Source organism: Tauraco erythrolophus, chromosome 4, assembly GCF_009769465.1.
Source record: "Tauraco erythrolophus isolate bTauEry1 chromosome 4, bTauEry1.pri, whole genome shotgun sequence".
Lineage (NCBI taxonomy): Eukaryota > Metazoa > Chordata > Aves > Musophagiformes > Musophagidae > Tauraco > Tauraco erythrolophus.
This window is the reverse complement of record NC_141468.1, coordinates 17,440,841-17,456,091: the sequence shown is the minus strand read 5'-3', so window position 1 is coordinate 17,456,091 and position 15,251 is coordinate 17,440,841. Positions and strand designations below refer to the sequence as shown.

The 15,251-nt window shown below is 42.2% G+C and overlaps 1 protein-coding gene across 1 annotated transcript in view; it reads right to left on the bottom strand.

Moving 5' to 3' along the window:
* ABCD2 (ATP binding cassette subfamily D member 2) overlaps positions 1–6,792 on the bottom strand; it is a 48,728-nt gene extending 41,936 nt beyond the window's left edge. The window contains exons 1-2 of the mRNA XM_086610254.1: positions 5,857–6,792; positions 4,304–4,484 (exon numbers count right to left, since the gene is read on the bottom strand). Of these exons, the coding sequence (XP_086466380.1) occupies positions 4,304–4,484; positions 5,857–6,792 (1,117 nt within the window). The remainder of the gene's footprint in view (positions 1–4,303; positions 4,485–5,856) is intronic.
* Positions 6,793–15,251: the final 8,459 nt, after the last annotated feature.

Here is a 15,251-nt window from a genome sequence, read left to right as displayed (position 1 = left end):
AAGAAGTTTTCTGTTCAAATATTCTTCTGAAAATTATCTCTACAACTTAAATTATGATTACAATGTGAGCCATTATTAATAAAAAGTTAACCCTATGAAGAAAACCTTTCAAAAAGAACTGGTGACTGTAACTTGCATAGACACCTTGGGAACAATAAGTGGGAGTGTATGGAAATATGTTCTTATGCAAAGCATCCTATTCTTTTATACTATTTGTCTAGCTAGATAATTTTCCTTTTAACATACCATTACTCAACCTAAGTTTTTCGAAATATGAAAAAAGTGAAACTTAAGCAATGCAAAAGCATTTTTAATACTTTCACAATTATTCGTTTCCAGCTGTACTTATTTACTGACTTCATGTAAAAGGAAACATTCCTATTGATGGAAATTTGGCCGCATGATTATATTTCTATAAGAAAGCAATAAGCTCTCTTATTACCAAAGGCATGGTTTAAGCAGGACACCTCTCTCTCACAACACTGTTTGTCTCTTCATCTGACCGCAGAACAAAGTCGTGTGGCTTTGTTGATGACACTGCATCCTAATAGCAAGAAAACTCTTGCTCCAACGAAACGAGGTGTCGCATAAGAACATGTCAGCAGCAACAGGCAATGAGAAAACAGCAGCAGAAATTATAGAAGATAAGTGAGAAATAAATATGTTTACATTTAACGTATCTACATATACTGTTGCTACCATGTGACCTACAGATTTATACAGCACAGTCAACTTGCAATGTTTGCTTCTTGAAGGAACCAAGATTTAAAAAGAAGTGGCTGAATATTTTAACACTGAATGTTGTTTCAGTGTTAATAGTTGCACTACAAAAAAGAAGACAACAACATAATGTAGTAAACCACTCAAAAATTTTTCACATACAAGATTTAGAGTGAAAGGTGTCAAGGGTTTTCTGCATCACATAACTTTACATATATCTTTATATATTGCTCAAGTCTGTTGCAGAAAGGGGTCTAGATATTATTTTTTTTCTTAAGTTTGTGAAGTTTTTTTAAAGTTTCAGTTTTAAGCTGCTGCTAGGCATCAGGCTAGGCAAGGTAATAGGTGGATCCAGTGTGGTAACTCTTGTATTAGCAATTAACACCCTCTGTGATGGTTGCCCAGTGCTTATGGTCAAGAAAATCTGGGAGGAATTCCCTGCAGGTGTAACACAACTGTAAATTTTACAGGCTAAGTCAAGCAATGCAAGAGTATAGCAAACAATATTTTTTTACTTGGTAACTGTCTCACCTCCCTGCAAGATCCAATTGTAGAAATCTGCTGTCTAGAAATCTACATGCAGTACTAAAGCCAGATGTATCTTTCTGTCTGTACTAAAACTTCTAGATTTAACTACTAACTGTAGCTAAATCTAAAAGTTATTTTGTTTCCATTTACACATCCATAAAGGTATCTCTACATAATTACATCCAAATCACTGAAATACATTATGGATAATTCAGGAAAAACTTTTTTTAAATTCTTACATGATAATTCTGTGCATATATATATATATACACAAACATATATCTATATGGTACTCCTTCTGGCCTCAGATTTTTTTTATAACAATTTTGAGATACACGTTCAAATTTTTTATCTTAAATTGTACAATATACACTGTCAACTAGTTGTATGCAATCTAGCCACCCGAGACACTATGAGAGGCATGCCTTTAAAAAAAAAAAAAAGACAGAAAACCTCTTGCAAAGGGAGAGATTACAAGACTCGTGCTTATGTAGTCCTCATTTTAAAAAGCTGTTTCCACTCCAAGACAAATAAACTTAAGGGGCAGAAAGAATTCAGTTAATTCATTAGTAGAAACTAAATTGAAATTTATTTCTTACTTCTCAGAGAACCAATTTTTGCTCATCCTGTTGGGATTACAGTCCATGCTATGTAGAACCACCAAAATTAAATCATTTAAGAATCAGCCACGGTTTAATTACACTAATCCAGCATTCCTCCTGTATGTAAATGGTGAATTTACGGACAGCTGCTTCCAGCACCCAGGCTAGCTCATCTAGCAAGAGTTTAGAGGTCTCTACAAATCACAGCATCAGTCATTTTAGACATACTTCCAGGGGTATTTGAAAAATTAAACCCATACAGAAATTACGACATTTCACCATTCCAAAACACAAGCTCTTAAATTACATGCCCAACCCATCAAGATTACTTTTCTTGAACTTTTTATTCAAAACATTTTTCATATGGCTGGCCTCCTGCGTTTGAAGTGGTGCATTGTAACAGGGCAGACAGACTGTCTCTGTTTCGTACAGAATCTAACATTTCCCTTTCATCTTCATTTATGTAATTGATAGTCATACTTGTTTTACAAACAAAGATAAGTGTTCATTGTGTCTAAAGAAATCAATGTCTTGCTTCCTAAAGTAGATACTTTCCAGAAACTCTGATGAGAGACACAACATTTGGAATACCAATCGTTTAACATAAAAAGAATGAGAAATGTTATCAAAAGGGAATCTTGGCTTTCCCAATTAATTTCTTCCCTGAAACATGTAACAGAAATAGCAAGTTTCAGTCAGAAATACCACCATCATAGAAGATTCTTTTTTCTTTTTATTGTAGGATTTTTTTTTACTTTTTTTTTTTTTTCCCCCCTGAAGAAGTATACAAAATCTATTGCTTTACATCTTTAGTTTCAGGTCTGGTCATGGTACCAGCTTTGTGCATATTTCTGATTCTAGAGATATATCCTAAAGTAATAAATCCACTATCTCTTCCTGCAGATATGAACAAACTTGCACCTGACCTGCTGAGGCACAAAGCACTGTTTTCCCAAGCAGGTCAATTTTAAGTCCATGTCTGCCTGATTCTTTGAATATCTGTTATGCTTTGAACTGGTCTTGACAGTGTTGATTTGTCAGTATTATGTTTGCAATCCATCATTATGATATGCCTCAGGTCTCCATAACAAACCTCGTGCTTTAATGCTTTCTGCTGCTGGTGGCAAATATTCTTCCACTTTACAACACGAGCCATCACTGTGTCTGTCTTTTTTCCCACATTTGAAAAGTATTTATCAAAAGAATACTCATGAGTATGAACACTTTACTCATGAGTAAAAGTATTTAGTTTAGCATGAATATGAGTCTTTTTTTAATTCATGCTGTAATACCAAGGAGATATTTACAATGTGTGGTTAAACGATCTTTTTCTTGACTGTACTCATTCCCATCTTAGCAGAAAGACTCTCACCACTTTTTCTGTTGTGTTGATAACCTTCACTGTGAGGTAAAATGGCTTTGTACAAACTCCTCTGTTTGGAATAGGACCTCCTGATATTTCCAGAACTCTTACCAGGATGCCAGCCAGGGTCCTGATATAGTGCCCTCCTGGGCCACATGGTGGGCAGTGGCTCAGACAGCTGAACACCCAGCCAAGAGCCAACACAACTGTGAGAAAGTTAAACCATGTGGGGGCTGCACGAAGTCATCTGTCAGGTCGAATGAAGCTTGTCCAGTTGGACAGCCCTGATCTGGAATATAATTACCAAGACCTGCACTGAAAAGAATTTGCTCATTCCTGATTAAATGTACCCAACTTAGAACTGATCCTTCCGTAGACATTGTAGGATCTGTTCTTAAATAATCCTATGGAATTTGTAATATATTCTGTGGTCCTAATTGCACATAAGGAAGCCTGTTGTGGCAAACTTCCCCATTTGTCTTTCATTATCCCTCCTTCTTTACATTTCTTTTGTCTCTTTTTTTTTTTTTTTAAATAGCATCTGCAATAACAACACAAGTACTTGAGTCTCGCTTCACTTCCTGGAAAGTTGTGACAGGATGTCAAAAATTATAGCCTGGACTCTGAATTTCACCTACTGTTCTCCCAGGGAGTCAAGGAAAAACAGCGGTTCCTAACATGTCAAGACATAACAGAATAATTACCTATAATTACACTATGGTTTATGGAAGGAGGAGATAAGTTCTCTAGGAAAGTTAATAGTATCCTTTTGTAAAGTAGTAGGAGATGGTGCAAAATTCAGCCTGCCATCCCAACAGTGGCTAGATAAGGACTGCAATTATCGTTATAATCTTAAGTGACACGAGGATCCTCTAAGTCCTGAAATCACACTATTGATCAGGCTTATGTTCAAAGTTGCATCTTTTGCATTGCTCCTTCCTCAGCTGATTTGCCATGCTTGAAAGTTATGCGGAAGACATAGACGTTGTAATAAAGTCTGTGAATAATAAATAAATTTGAACAGCATTCAGGGGAAGTAGAGTCTTTTGAGGATGTAACTTCAAAGAAATTTAGTAAAAAATTGTATTACCGCCATCTGCAAATCCCGTTGCAGTGATGATGGGCACAGCAACCATAATCATACCACAGCTGCTCCAGACATACTTCATCAGGAACTGCTCTATCATGATGTACCATAAACGCTTGGACAAAATGAGATTCATTTGATCTGCCAAAGCCTTGTAGCTTTTTTGCAGTTGCTTCATTTCTACCTACAGTTAAAAAATAAAACATTGTATACAACGCAACAAAGATGCCCATGTCACACAAGATACGTTCACATACATGCATGAAATGATCAGGTACCCAGAGAGGTGACTTCTGAGTCACATCAGCTGTGTGGCACTTTTATTTTCACAGTGCTGCAGCCTCTCAGCAAAAGCGCACAGCTTTATGGAGGTCCGTGACCTGGTTCTTATTTACACCACCATCCCTCGACAGCACTCTGGCAGGTTTTCAGCTTTTTTAAGATCTCTGGTATATACAAGAACAACATACAAGGCAGTCACAACAGCTCATTCTAACAACCAAAATAAGATTGATTCCACATCCTTTTAATGAAGCCGCAGCTGTAGAATTTCACAGCAACTGAAACTCCTCACACTGGAAAGTGTTTGGGGATCAATTATCTCCAACGACTTAAAGTTGCAGAGCTGATCCCTGAAATGCAGTGCTGCTTGTTACTGCAAGCAGTCTGGAGGAAGAGAGAACTATCCCAAGAGGTTTAACAAGTCAAAGACAGTTGCAAGTCAATATGATATAATGCACTCAGTTCAAGCCAGTATATGTAGGAACTGAAAAAATGTTTAATTTAGCTGCACTTAAAACATTACTACAGACAGCTTTTGAGAATGATCGCTTCTACCAAAATAAACCATTTACATTATATAATCGTTCCTTGGACTGAAAGAGTAATACTTGAGACTGGTTTCCAGCTTTCACTTTCACCTTACATGAAACGAGGGTGGTTTTTTTTTCAAATCATGTTTGAAAGGTGTTAGAGCCAACATTCTCTTCTAATAAAAATATGAAGAGTTCCTTAATAAGGTGGCTTTAGAACAAGCCATTAGTTTATGTAACTGTGACTGCTGAAGTACTGTACTTAAGCTATTTTAAGACTCTGATGACTGTATCTTTGCTTAGCTATGTAAAAGAGTGTCAAACGTTGTTGTGCTCTCTGCACTATCACAGAGTTTTCCCCTGGACTTTCTCATGTGCCCTGGTTGCTATTTCTGCACCATTAAATCTAGTAGTTCACAAACATGGATGAAAAAAAAAAAGCCTGGAAAAGTTAAGCAGAATGGACTGGGTGGGGGAAAAACAAGAACGGAGATTAGCTTTCTAGAAAAGCATAGGACCCAGCTGCAAAACAGGAACATAGTCAGAGCACAAGGGAGCTACGGTCCGCTCCCCCAGATAACACCTGTGAGGCTGCATTTTCCTAGGAAACGGGAAGTGCCAGTTGTAAACAGGTTTAAATGTCAGAGGGATACAAACTTCTGGAGGAGGGCAGCAGGGGAAGCATGGGTCAGCTCCGGCACTGCAGGAGCGACCCCAACATCCTCCTTTTCCTCTCCCTCTTACCTTGTGCCCTCGGTAAAAGGCGATCTCTTCCACGTTGGCAATGATGCGTGAATGCACGAAGCGCAGGTAGCCCTTCTTGTGCGCCTCTTCAGCCACTAGCTTGCCAAACTTGGGCGAGCAGGCTTTGAGCACGCGGGCCGTAGCGTAGACGACGAGCCCAGCCAGGAGTGTGGGCCCGATGGGGTTAGCCCCCCGGGACCGTGCTGTGCGGATGAGGGTGTAGGAGGTGAGGACAACATCCAGGATGGGCTTGGTGAGGTTGGAGTAGAGGTGCGCCACGGACTGTGAGAACATCATGATGTCCTCGGTGAGGGACTGGTCAGGGTTGGCCAGCCGCCCATCCATGCTGATCACTCTGTAGTAAGTCTGGTTGGCAAAGTAGGTCTCATAGGCGTGATCCACCAGTCGCGTGCGGAAGGCGAGGGCCAGCTTGCACTCCAGGTACCGTATGGTGCTGTTCACGAAAGTGGCCGGGATGGCGATCATCAGCCATTTGATTAATTTGAAGACAAAGCTCCTGGGCTTTTTTTCCACGATGCTTTTCACAATCTTCCCATCGAGGGCGGCCACATAGATGGAGAGGAAGGTCCTGGAAACCAGAGCGACCGAGTGGAGGCAGAGCAAGCCCAGCTCGGCACTCACCAGCTTTGGGAAAAACAGTTTCCGAAGTTCCAGCAGCTGCTTGAAAAATTCCGCGTTGACCGCCGGGGAGGCTCTGCCCCTGCCGCCGGGGCGGTGCGGCGCCTCCCGGCCGCCTTCAGCCCGGCCGGCCTCCTGCGAGCCGCCTTTGCCGCCCGCTCGCTTCATGCGCCGGCGGATGATGGGATAGAGGATCCTGAGCCCGTACGCCGCAGCCAGCAGGCACGCAGCCCTCTTCGCGGCGCCCGCCCTGCTCCATTGCACCCGCCGGGCCGCCGCATGCAGCATGTGGGTCATCCTGCCCCGCCGGAGGCACCGCTTCGCGCCGGTCCTAGCGGGGGCGGCTCACGCCCGGCGGGAAGCTCGGCCCCGCCGGGTCCTCATCGGGCCGCCGGGGGCCCGGGCTCGCCGCCGGCCGTCCTGCCGTGACAGACGCCGGACGAGCGCTGCCTCCCGGCGGTGACGGCCGCCTTCACGGCGCGGCGCGTCGCACAGCGCGGCCCGGCACCGCGCAGCCCGCCCCGCCGACCACCATTGGCTGCGCCGCGCGGGGCGGCACCGGCACCGGCAGCGGCCCGGATCCCCCGCGCCGCCGCCCCGGCCCCGGCCGCAGCCGCTGCCTCGGGGACCGGCCGCGGCAACAGCAGCGCGGGCCTCCCGGAGCTCAGCCCCGGGTTCACAACGGGTGCCCCGGCGCTCGGCCCGGCTGCGCGGCGGCTCCCCCGAGCTCAGCCCGGTAGCGCCCCGACTCGCCTGAGGCTGCGGCCGGCCCTTTCCTTCCGCCTGCCCCGCGGAGCAGGCACCGCCCCCGGCCCCGCCGGCGGCGCGGGGGGGGAAGCGGCGACGGCGACGACGGGGGCGGCGACGACAGGCAGAGCTCGGGCCCTACGGCAGCCCCGGCGGCGGCGGCGGCGGCGGGGCACCGCGTCACCCCCGGCGCCCGCCCGAGCCCTCCCCCGGCGGTAACGTCGCCGCGGCGGGGGGAGGCGCCCGGTGCGGGACGAGCGGCGGCCCGGAGCGACGCGGGCGGGGGCAGCGCCCGGTCAGGGCCAGTGGCTGAGGGGAGCCCCGGGTCGGAAACGTGGCCGGGCGGCTGCGGCGTCTCCGGGGCAGCGCGTTCAAAATACGCGTAATTTGTTTCCTGTCCTCTCATCAAAAGGAAACCGGGATTGCGCTGTTGCAGCGTTATTGGACAAAAACAACCCCGACCACTTCGCACAAAGGATTTGACAGTAAAGGCAGTTGTCTTGCTGCTTTATTTTTCTCTCTCCCTAATTATTCCTACTTCTTCACTTATTTGGAAAAGATATTGTGTGTGAAATGGCAGGCGGAGGATCGCAGTGATTAAAAAATATTTTGAGTCCTTTCACACTTTGAAATGAAGTGATAAAATCAGCTGATATACGACAAAGCATTAGTTTGGGATGTGTGCATTAAAGCAGGTTTGAAAAATATGTCCTTAGGCATTTACAGGAGTGCTGAGGAAACCAGCCTTCCCTTGGAAACGGAGAGTGAGGCCACCTACCTCTCTGTAACTCGGTATACGCAGAGTTAAATCAAGTCACATTACTGTTATGAAACAGCCCTCTTTGGACAGAGTGCGATGATGATGTTTAGATAGCAACACAAGCTTCAGGACAAAGAAATAGTATCTTTGATTTGAGAGAGAGACAGCTTTGCTTTTAAAAATTAGGCACCACTTACCAAAACATCGAGGTGTCTTCCAAAAATCCCAGTGAGCCATGACCAGCAAGACAAGACCAAGTAAGATCTATTTCTCACTTCTTCCTAGGAGGCTGCACAAATTGTGTCCACAGTGGGCTGGGCAGTTTTGTAGAGAAGGTGTGGGGTAATCTTGGAGCTTATTAGACTTTCTGCCAGTGGGGACAGGCTATAGATCTGCATAGAGGGGCTTCTAGTTGTTTGGTGGGTTTTTTTAAATACACGACTCAAAATAAAGCTAGGAAAACGTTGTCAAAATCTGACCTCAAGCGGTACAGCTAATTTTTATTTACTAAGTAGGCCTTGTTTCACTGCAAATTGTTTTGTCAGGAAAGCGGAGAGGTTTTCCAGCCCACAAAGACACTGACAAGAGAACACTGGCTGAGAAATTGCTTTGCTTAGGGTTTGTTATTTTTTAATCGTGGTCTCCAGTTGGCTACTTCCCATTCTGGCTTGTGTGTATCACGGCATACTCTTACATTTTGCCAAACCACAGTTATTTGCAATATTCCATGACTCAAGCATTTTCTGACGGGGGGGAGAGTTCGCGGCTCTCTTTCGGTTCTGTGCCTCTGCTGACCTTTCACTTCACAAAGTGCTGGGGGGCTGAAGCTTTTGGTGACTTGGCGTTGAGTGCAGACGTACACGCCTCGGTCAGATCTGTGGGAACATTTAAGTAAAACCAATGTGACTGTGCAGTGTTGCAGTCAACAAAAGGTATTTTCTTCCTTTGAAAATATGGAGAAAAGCCTGAAACTGCTGTTTTAAATACACCCTTTCTTCTCTTCTTGCTGCCTTGAGAGTTTTGCTCTGCCACAGTCCTGCTCTGTAATCCATGGACAAACTCCTCTTTGTCGAACATGGCCTTAGGTGGTAGATTTTTTTTTTTTAGTGGTGAAGGCAGCAATTTTACTACATTGAGTCACAATAAAATTTCTCAGTATTACTGGAAAAATAATTACCAAAGCAGCAGTAATATTGGTGCAGTGTTCATTCAGTGCTCTGTTGTCACCACAATTTCTACTGACTTTATTGTAATAAACTTTTGAAGATAAGTGCAGTCAAATAAGTTCAAGTAACTTGGATGGTGGGATTGGGGGAATGCTGATATTAGAGCCAGAATGTTTTGGGGTTTATCCTCTCTTAAGGAGAACCAGATACTTTTTTTTTTTTTTTAGTCCCAAATGATTAGTTTTAAGTCATACAGTTAGTTTTCCTCAAAGACATTAAAATAACTTGTGTGCATTTTCTGAATATAGGAACCAATAACTGAGAAGGAAGAGGAAGAGGAGCTTATCCTATTTTTATAATTATTTAATATTCTTTAGTAATTTTTCACTATTTTAAGTCAGTATTCCAGCAGAACAGAATGCCATAATTCTGCTCCCAACTACAAAACCAAAATTCTTTGTTATCCAAACAGTGGTTCTCCGATGGCTGAAGTAACAGAATCACTGTCTATAGAAATGATTTCTTCTCAGATACAACCACAAAGCAGAAATGGAAACAATATCAGGCTGACTAAATCGTGAATGTTGGAACACGTAGGAACTCGAGCGTAATCACGGCAACACTGACGCCTCTTTTTTTCTCTTGTGTTTTATGCCCACTGGCTCCCACTCCAGCGCTTAGTCCTTGCCCAGCTTTGTGACTATGATGGAGATTGTGGAATTGGAACATGCGGGTTGTGTAAGAGATATTGGTCAGCCTTACTCAATGGTCGTTTTTGAAAACCTTTTGATTTAACCTTTGAAAAAATAAAATATGCAGTTTCTGAAGCAAAAGGCTGCTTACCTAATGCTTTCTCTGCACCTTACACAGAGTCTGAAGACTGTAGCATCAATCTTTGCAGAAAACCAGAATTTCCTCACTGCTTACAGTTATCCATTGTGCCATAAAATAAAAAATAAAGGTACTGAAAAATACATATAAATTATGTTTTTTGTATCACTGCTAGTTGGGATATTTAACGTATAAATGCATGTATATCATGCGTAAAATACGTAACTTTTTAGATGTGGATGAAGTGTTTGTGAAATAACATAAATACGAATCCACACAGTGCCCTTTGTTTGCAGTTACATACAAATACTGAACTGTAAATAATTTCTAAAATATGATGCACTCTAATATGGTGAGCTAGGATTTTCTGTTTTTTTCTTTAATTTTGAGCTGTAGGTTTACATACTGGTGTGGGAATAGTAGCCCTCGATTTGAGCTAGATTCAACAGAGGATGATCATACGAGCCCTCATTCAAGTAAATACCCTACTCTGAAGCACCTCCAAAGAATCTGTTGACTTTAGTGTAATCACTTGCATAGTACGGAAATACACCTGCAGAATTAGTTTGCAACATCAAGGCAAAACCATGACAGATTAGACCTTTTCATCAGAAAAAGGTGATAAGGTATCTGACCTTTGGTTTCAGATTCATATCAGCAGAAATGCTCTGCTTATTCTGCCTGATTTACAGAAGCTGTTGGCTACAATCATACACCTCAGTAGAATATCCAGACACTGTAAATTTGTTTAGGATCTAGAGATCTAAGCCAAACGAGAAGCTTCAGTTTTAAGGTGACAGATGTGGAAGCTTGTTGAAAAAGTGTCACTGTGGTGAGACTGGCCTGATCCTTCCAAGCAGGTGGCTCCAACTGTTAAGCTCCTAATGAGGCTGTATGGTACCTGGGCCAGGCAGAGATGTGTTATGGCAAGAGGGTAGAGAGGAGAGGGGAAATGAGAAGGTTCTGCTCTGCCATTTGGCTCCTGAGTGTAGGCACCACAGAAATGGTGTAAATGGGGGGCTTTTCTGCACCAGTGGTCCTCTTTCTCTTATTCTGTCTTCTGTAAATTTAAATCCTGCATGTCTTGTAGGTCATGAGAATTTATCTATCAGGGATTTCCATAGTCTGGCTGATGGTACAATCAATAGGAGACTGATCGCGAACGGTTCTGACTTCTGAGAACAGGATGACTAGATTGAGACAGAATGCAGCTCTAGAAAGAAGTATAAACAAGTTGTTTTCCCTTTACAGAGACAGGGAGAGGGAAAAGACCAAGAGTAGAGAAGGTCAGTGTCAGCTGCTCCAACCACAGTGAACTGGTCACCAATGATCTCAGACAAAGAATTACACGTTTAATATTTAAGCTTTTATACTGAAAAACATTCATATCTGGATTTTTAAGACCTATTTCTTCTGTTAAATTTATTTCTTATTTCATACAGAAAACATAGCTGAACCCAGCAATTCCAGAAAAATACAATTATGGGAAGCACATGTCTGTTTTATGCCTTCAGAAGTCTCAAACATATTTTTTGATTTTTGCTTTAAATCTGTAAGGTTTCTGTTCTCAGATCAGCTGAAGAAAATGCTAACATTACTTTATTAATCCTTTGGTCAAGTGCATTGTAAACACTTAAACAAGCTACACACCAAGTGCAATAGTACGGGTATAAGTGGTAAAATCGTGTAGCTGGTATCAATTAGCAATGGTTATATTGGCACTGCCTGCCGCAGAGCCAGTGCTCTACTCTGCAAAAGTGGAGGCAGGAATAAATCCACAAAAATCATCAGTCCTGCTCAGGGACCTCAAACATGAGATCTGCTGCCATCCTTTTGTCATGCCTTGAGAATTTGAGGGTTGCAGCTGTTAGATCTGACAACAAAAAGATCGTTTACTGCAATCTATTAATTAAACTCTTCTCTAGGAGATTTCTAAATATTAAGAATAACCAAACTGGTTCAGGCCAGTGCTCCACCGAGCAGAGTGTTCTGTCTCTAACAATAGGTGTAAGCAGATACCCAAGGAGGAGTAAGAATTGCAATTACATGTGATGCTGCCTTCCCTGCTGTGCTCTGTGCACTCCCCAACCTCTGGCCATTTTCAGCTGTGAGAATTTCATGAGACTGAGAGGGTTTTCTATGAAATATTCCACTCTTACAAGTACTTTTCCAGTCTCTCTGGAAATCACACAAACTTACATAAACAATAACATCCTTTGGCAAGCAGCTCCTCAGATCTACCATCCCGTACCACTCCTTTCCGCTCTCTTTGACCCTGGCTCCCGCAAGCTCTGCTTTATGGCCACCTGTGCATGTTCTGGAAGAGATATTCAACAACCGAGCTCTCGCTTGCTCCCTCTCCCCGCTTGCAGCTTTCCCGTACCATTCCTGAGTTTGTCAGCCTCTATTCCATACCCACCCCCAGCCCCTGAGTGCAAGGATGCAAGTACTAAATATTCTCTCCACTCTCTCCTGTAGTTTAGCCAATGGCAGGACCTTCCCTTTTATTTCCTGGCTTCTCAGTTTCCTTAAAACCTTCAGTAACAGATGCCAACAGCCTTAATTAAATCCATCAGTACTACAGCAATCACTTTTTTCTACATGCTCCATCTACAGAAGCTCTGCTGGTTCTTCATGTGCTGGCCTCTATTATAGTTCCTGCTACTTTTTGTGCTACAGAAGTAAGCTTTCTAGATTGCCACAGAATCTTTTTTGTTTTTTTTAATTGTGTCACGTTTGCTGCCCTCTGGTCTCCAAAACCAAGGAAGTTCTCAGTGATCCTTTCCACACTATTTCCAATACAGCAGGGCCAAAACTGATCTTCTATTGTATGCATGGGTAGTCATTGATTTCAAAGTATGTTATTAAGTATTTAAACGGGGGTTGATTTTCATTCTCACTGCATATTCTTCCAGTGTGCCTTGCACTCCTTTTATCTCTCCCAAATACCAAATGAACGCTGCACATCTGATGTAGCAATTTACTGTCATTTTTCTAATCTAATGCTGAGACCTTGTTCATGAATGTAAGGAAGCCCACTGTGTTTTAATTTAGACGTTTGGCTGAAGATTAGTGTTTTATGGTAAAATATAAAAATCCTTGGGCTTTCTGCAATTTCTAGAATTCTTTGAACTAGTGCCTTTAGAATAAGTAAAAAAAGGCCTTTGCCCCTTAAAGGTGAGTACGGGAAGGACTTTTAATCAAATTAACTGAAAAAGAGTTCTGTCTTTCAAGAGGAACTACTTTTTAAAGGGGAAACTTTGTTTTTGAAACAAGTTTTTTCTTCTGTTTTAAACCTCCTCAGACTCTATCGTGACTTTGTAATATCACAGAAATCTTTTAGAAAGAACTCTTTTAGGGCAAAATCATGAACCAGGTTAGTAGAAAAGACCACAAAGATAGTATTACTTTATTTCTCCATAAGCTAGTCTTTCAAGAAGACGAATGGGCAAAGGAGTGATGACTTGAGAAAGATCTTGTGACTCTGTAAACAAAGTTTAAGTCCTGGGTTTGCCAAACAAAAGCTTTCGCTTGGAACAGACTTGGGTTTTTTTTCAGTCATGCATTCCTAGCATTAGATAATTAGGTCAATCTTTAGGCACCTGAATAAGTGCATCCTGGTATTTAAAAGTAGCAGAAATTCCCACCCTGGACAGAGGATTCAAAGGCATTTCAGTTACTCTGTATCTTTTACACAGTTATCTACAGAGGGATTTAGTTACCTAATGCTAGATATCAAGATCAAACATTTTGGGCAAAAATCAAAGTTAAAATATGTTAAATTAACACACACACAAAAAAAATGGCAATGTTGTAGAATATTTAAACCCAACTGGGAAAATCCCCAGGGTTTTTTTTTCACTACGCATTCATCTGCTAAGTAATCTTTTCTTATAATGAGCATTACAGGAGGACGCTTGCTGGGAAGTAATGTTACAATGGAAGATTGATTAAGAAACATGAGAACCATTTGCAATTAGTTCCAAGAAATTATTTGGAAACACGTCTATTCCCTCTTTCTCTCTCACTGTCTCCAGTAAGTACAAGATTTTACATAAGCAGTGTCAGTTCACTCAGGGGAAAGACTCTTCTGCTCTAGGGAAAGAAGGGTACTCAAATCTTCAGCATACAATAACACTGCAGACGATGGCACACGCTCCACTTCATGCAGTTCCAGACCTAGCTGCTTCCTCTCTGGGTATTGGGACATAGAGTAGGAGCCTAAATTAGGTTCTCAGAGTCACCTGTCAGAAGACCCTCCTCTCTCTTATTTGATTACATAGGAGTTCTGTGAGGACCTACTCAAAACTGGTTGCCAAAAGTTGCATGATCAACATTACAACACCAGCCTTCATGGAGAAATGCAGTCGTACATCAGATAAATAGTACACTGCTTCGCTACATCACTTACATCTAGAGCTGATCTGAAGAAGCATGTCAGAGGGGAAGCCTCAAGCGCTGAAGGACTACAGCTGCAACATTTATTTTAGCCACAGTTGGAAAGCTGTTCCGAAGAAGATCCTATATAATACTTTCTTGAGAAAGGAACATGAGACGTAGTTATTCTCAAGAGTGGCTGTTAAAAGTTACAAAAAAGGGAACTCTTCAAGGCTTTTCTCTTCTTTAAACTTCAGTTGCTGGTGCACAGAGGAAGTCATCTTGTTCTATACTTATCTCACTTCCCAGGGAAGCAACTAAGCTCCATGAAACTCATTCTCATGACCTTTTTAAAATTAATAGTAATGTCCTGTAATTCTTCAAAAGTATGGCAACACTCGAAAATTCAAATCAATTATTTCGAAGTGTTGATAGTCAAGGTGCAATATTTAGGCACTGGAAATCTAGACTTACATGCATCTCAGGTCTAATATCACTGTTTACTTTGCCTTCGATGAAAAAAGAACTGATTCTTTGTTTTATGACCATTTGAAAGGTATTTTAGCTGTATTTGCAGAAAATAATTTGAGGAGGCGAAGTTTGCTTATACTGAAAAATAATTGATTGAAGCTGCCATTTCACTTTTTCTGGATTCTATGAGATACTGCTATCTACCAACTTCAATAAATCAAACATAAAAAGAGTGCTGTCTTTTCCTTTAAATCTAGATAATGCCATGGAAGAGTAAGATTAAGTGTGGTACAGAAAATACCAATACTATAGAAAAACAAAAGTAAAAGCGATGGGATTATGTTATGCCTGAAACTACCTTTTAGGCATAGTATTAACAAATTAAACATTTAGACTAAATGGAA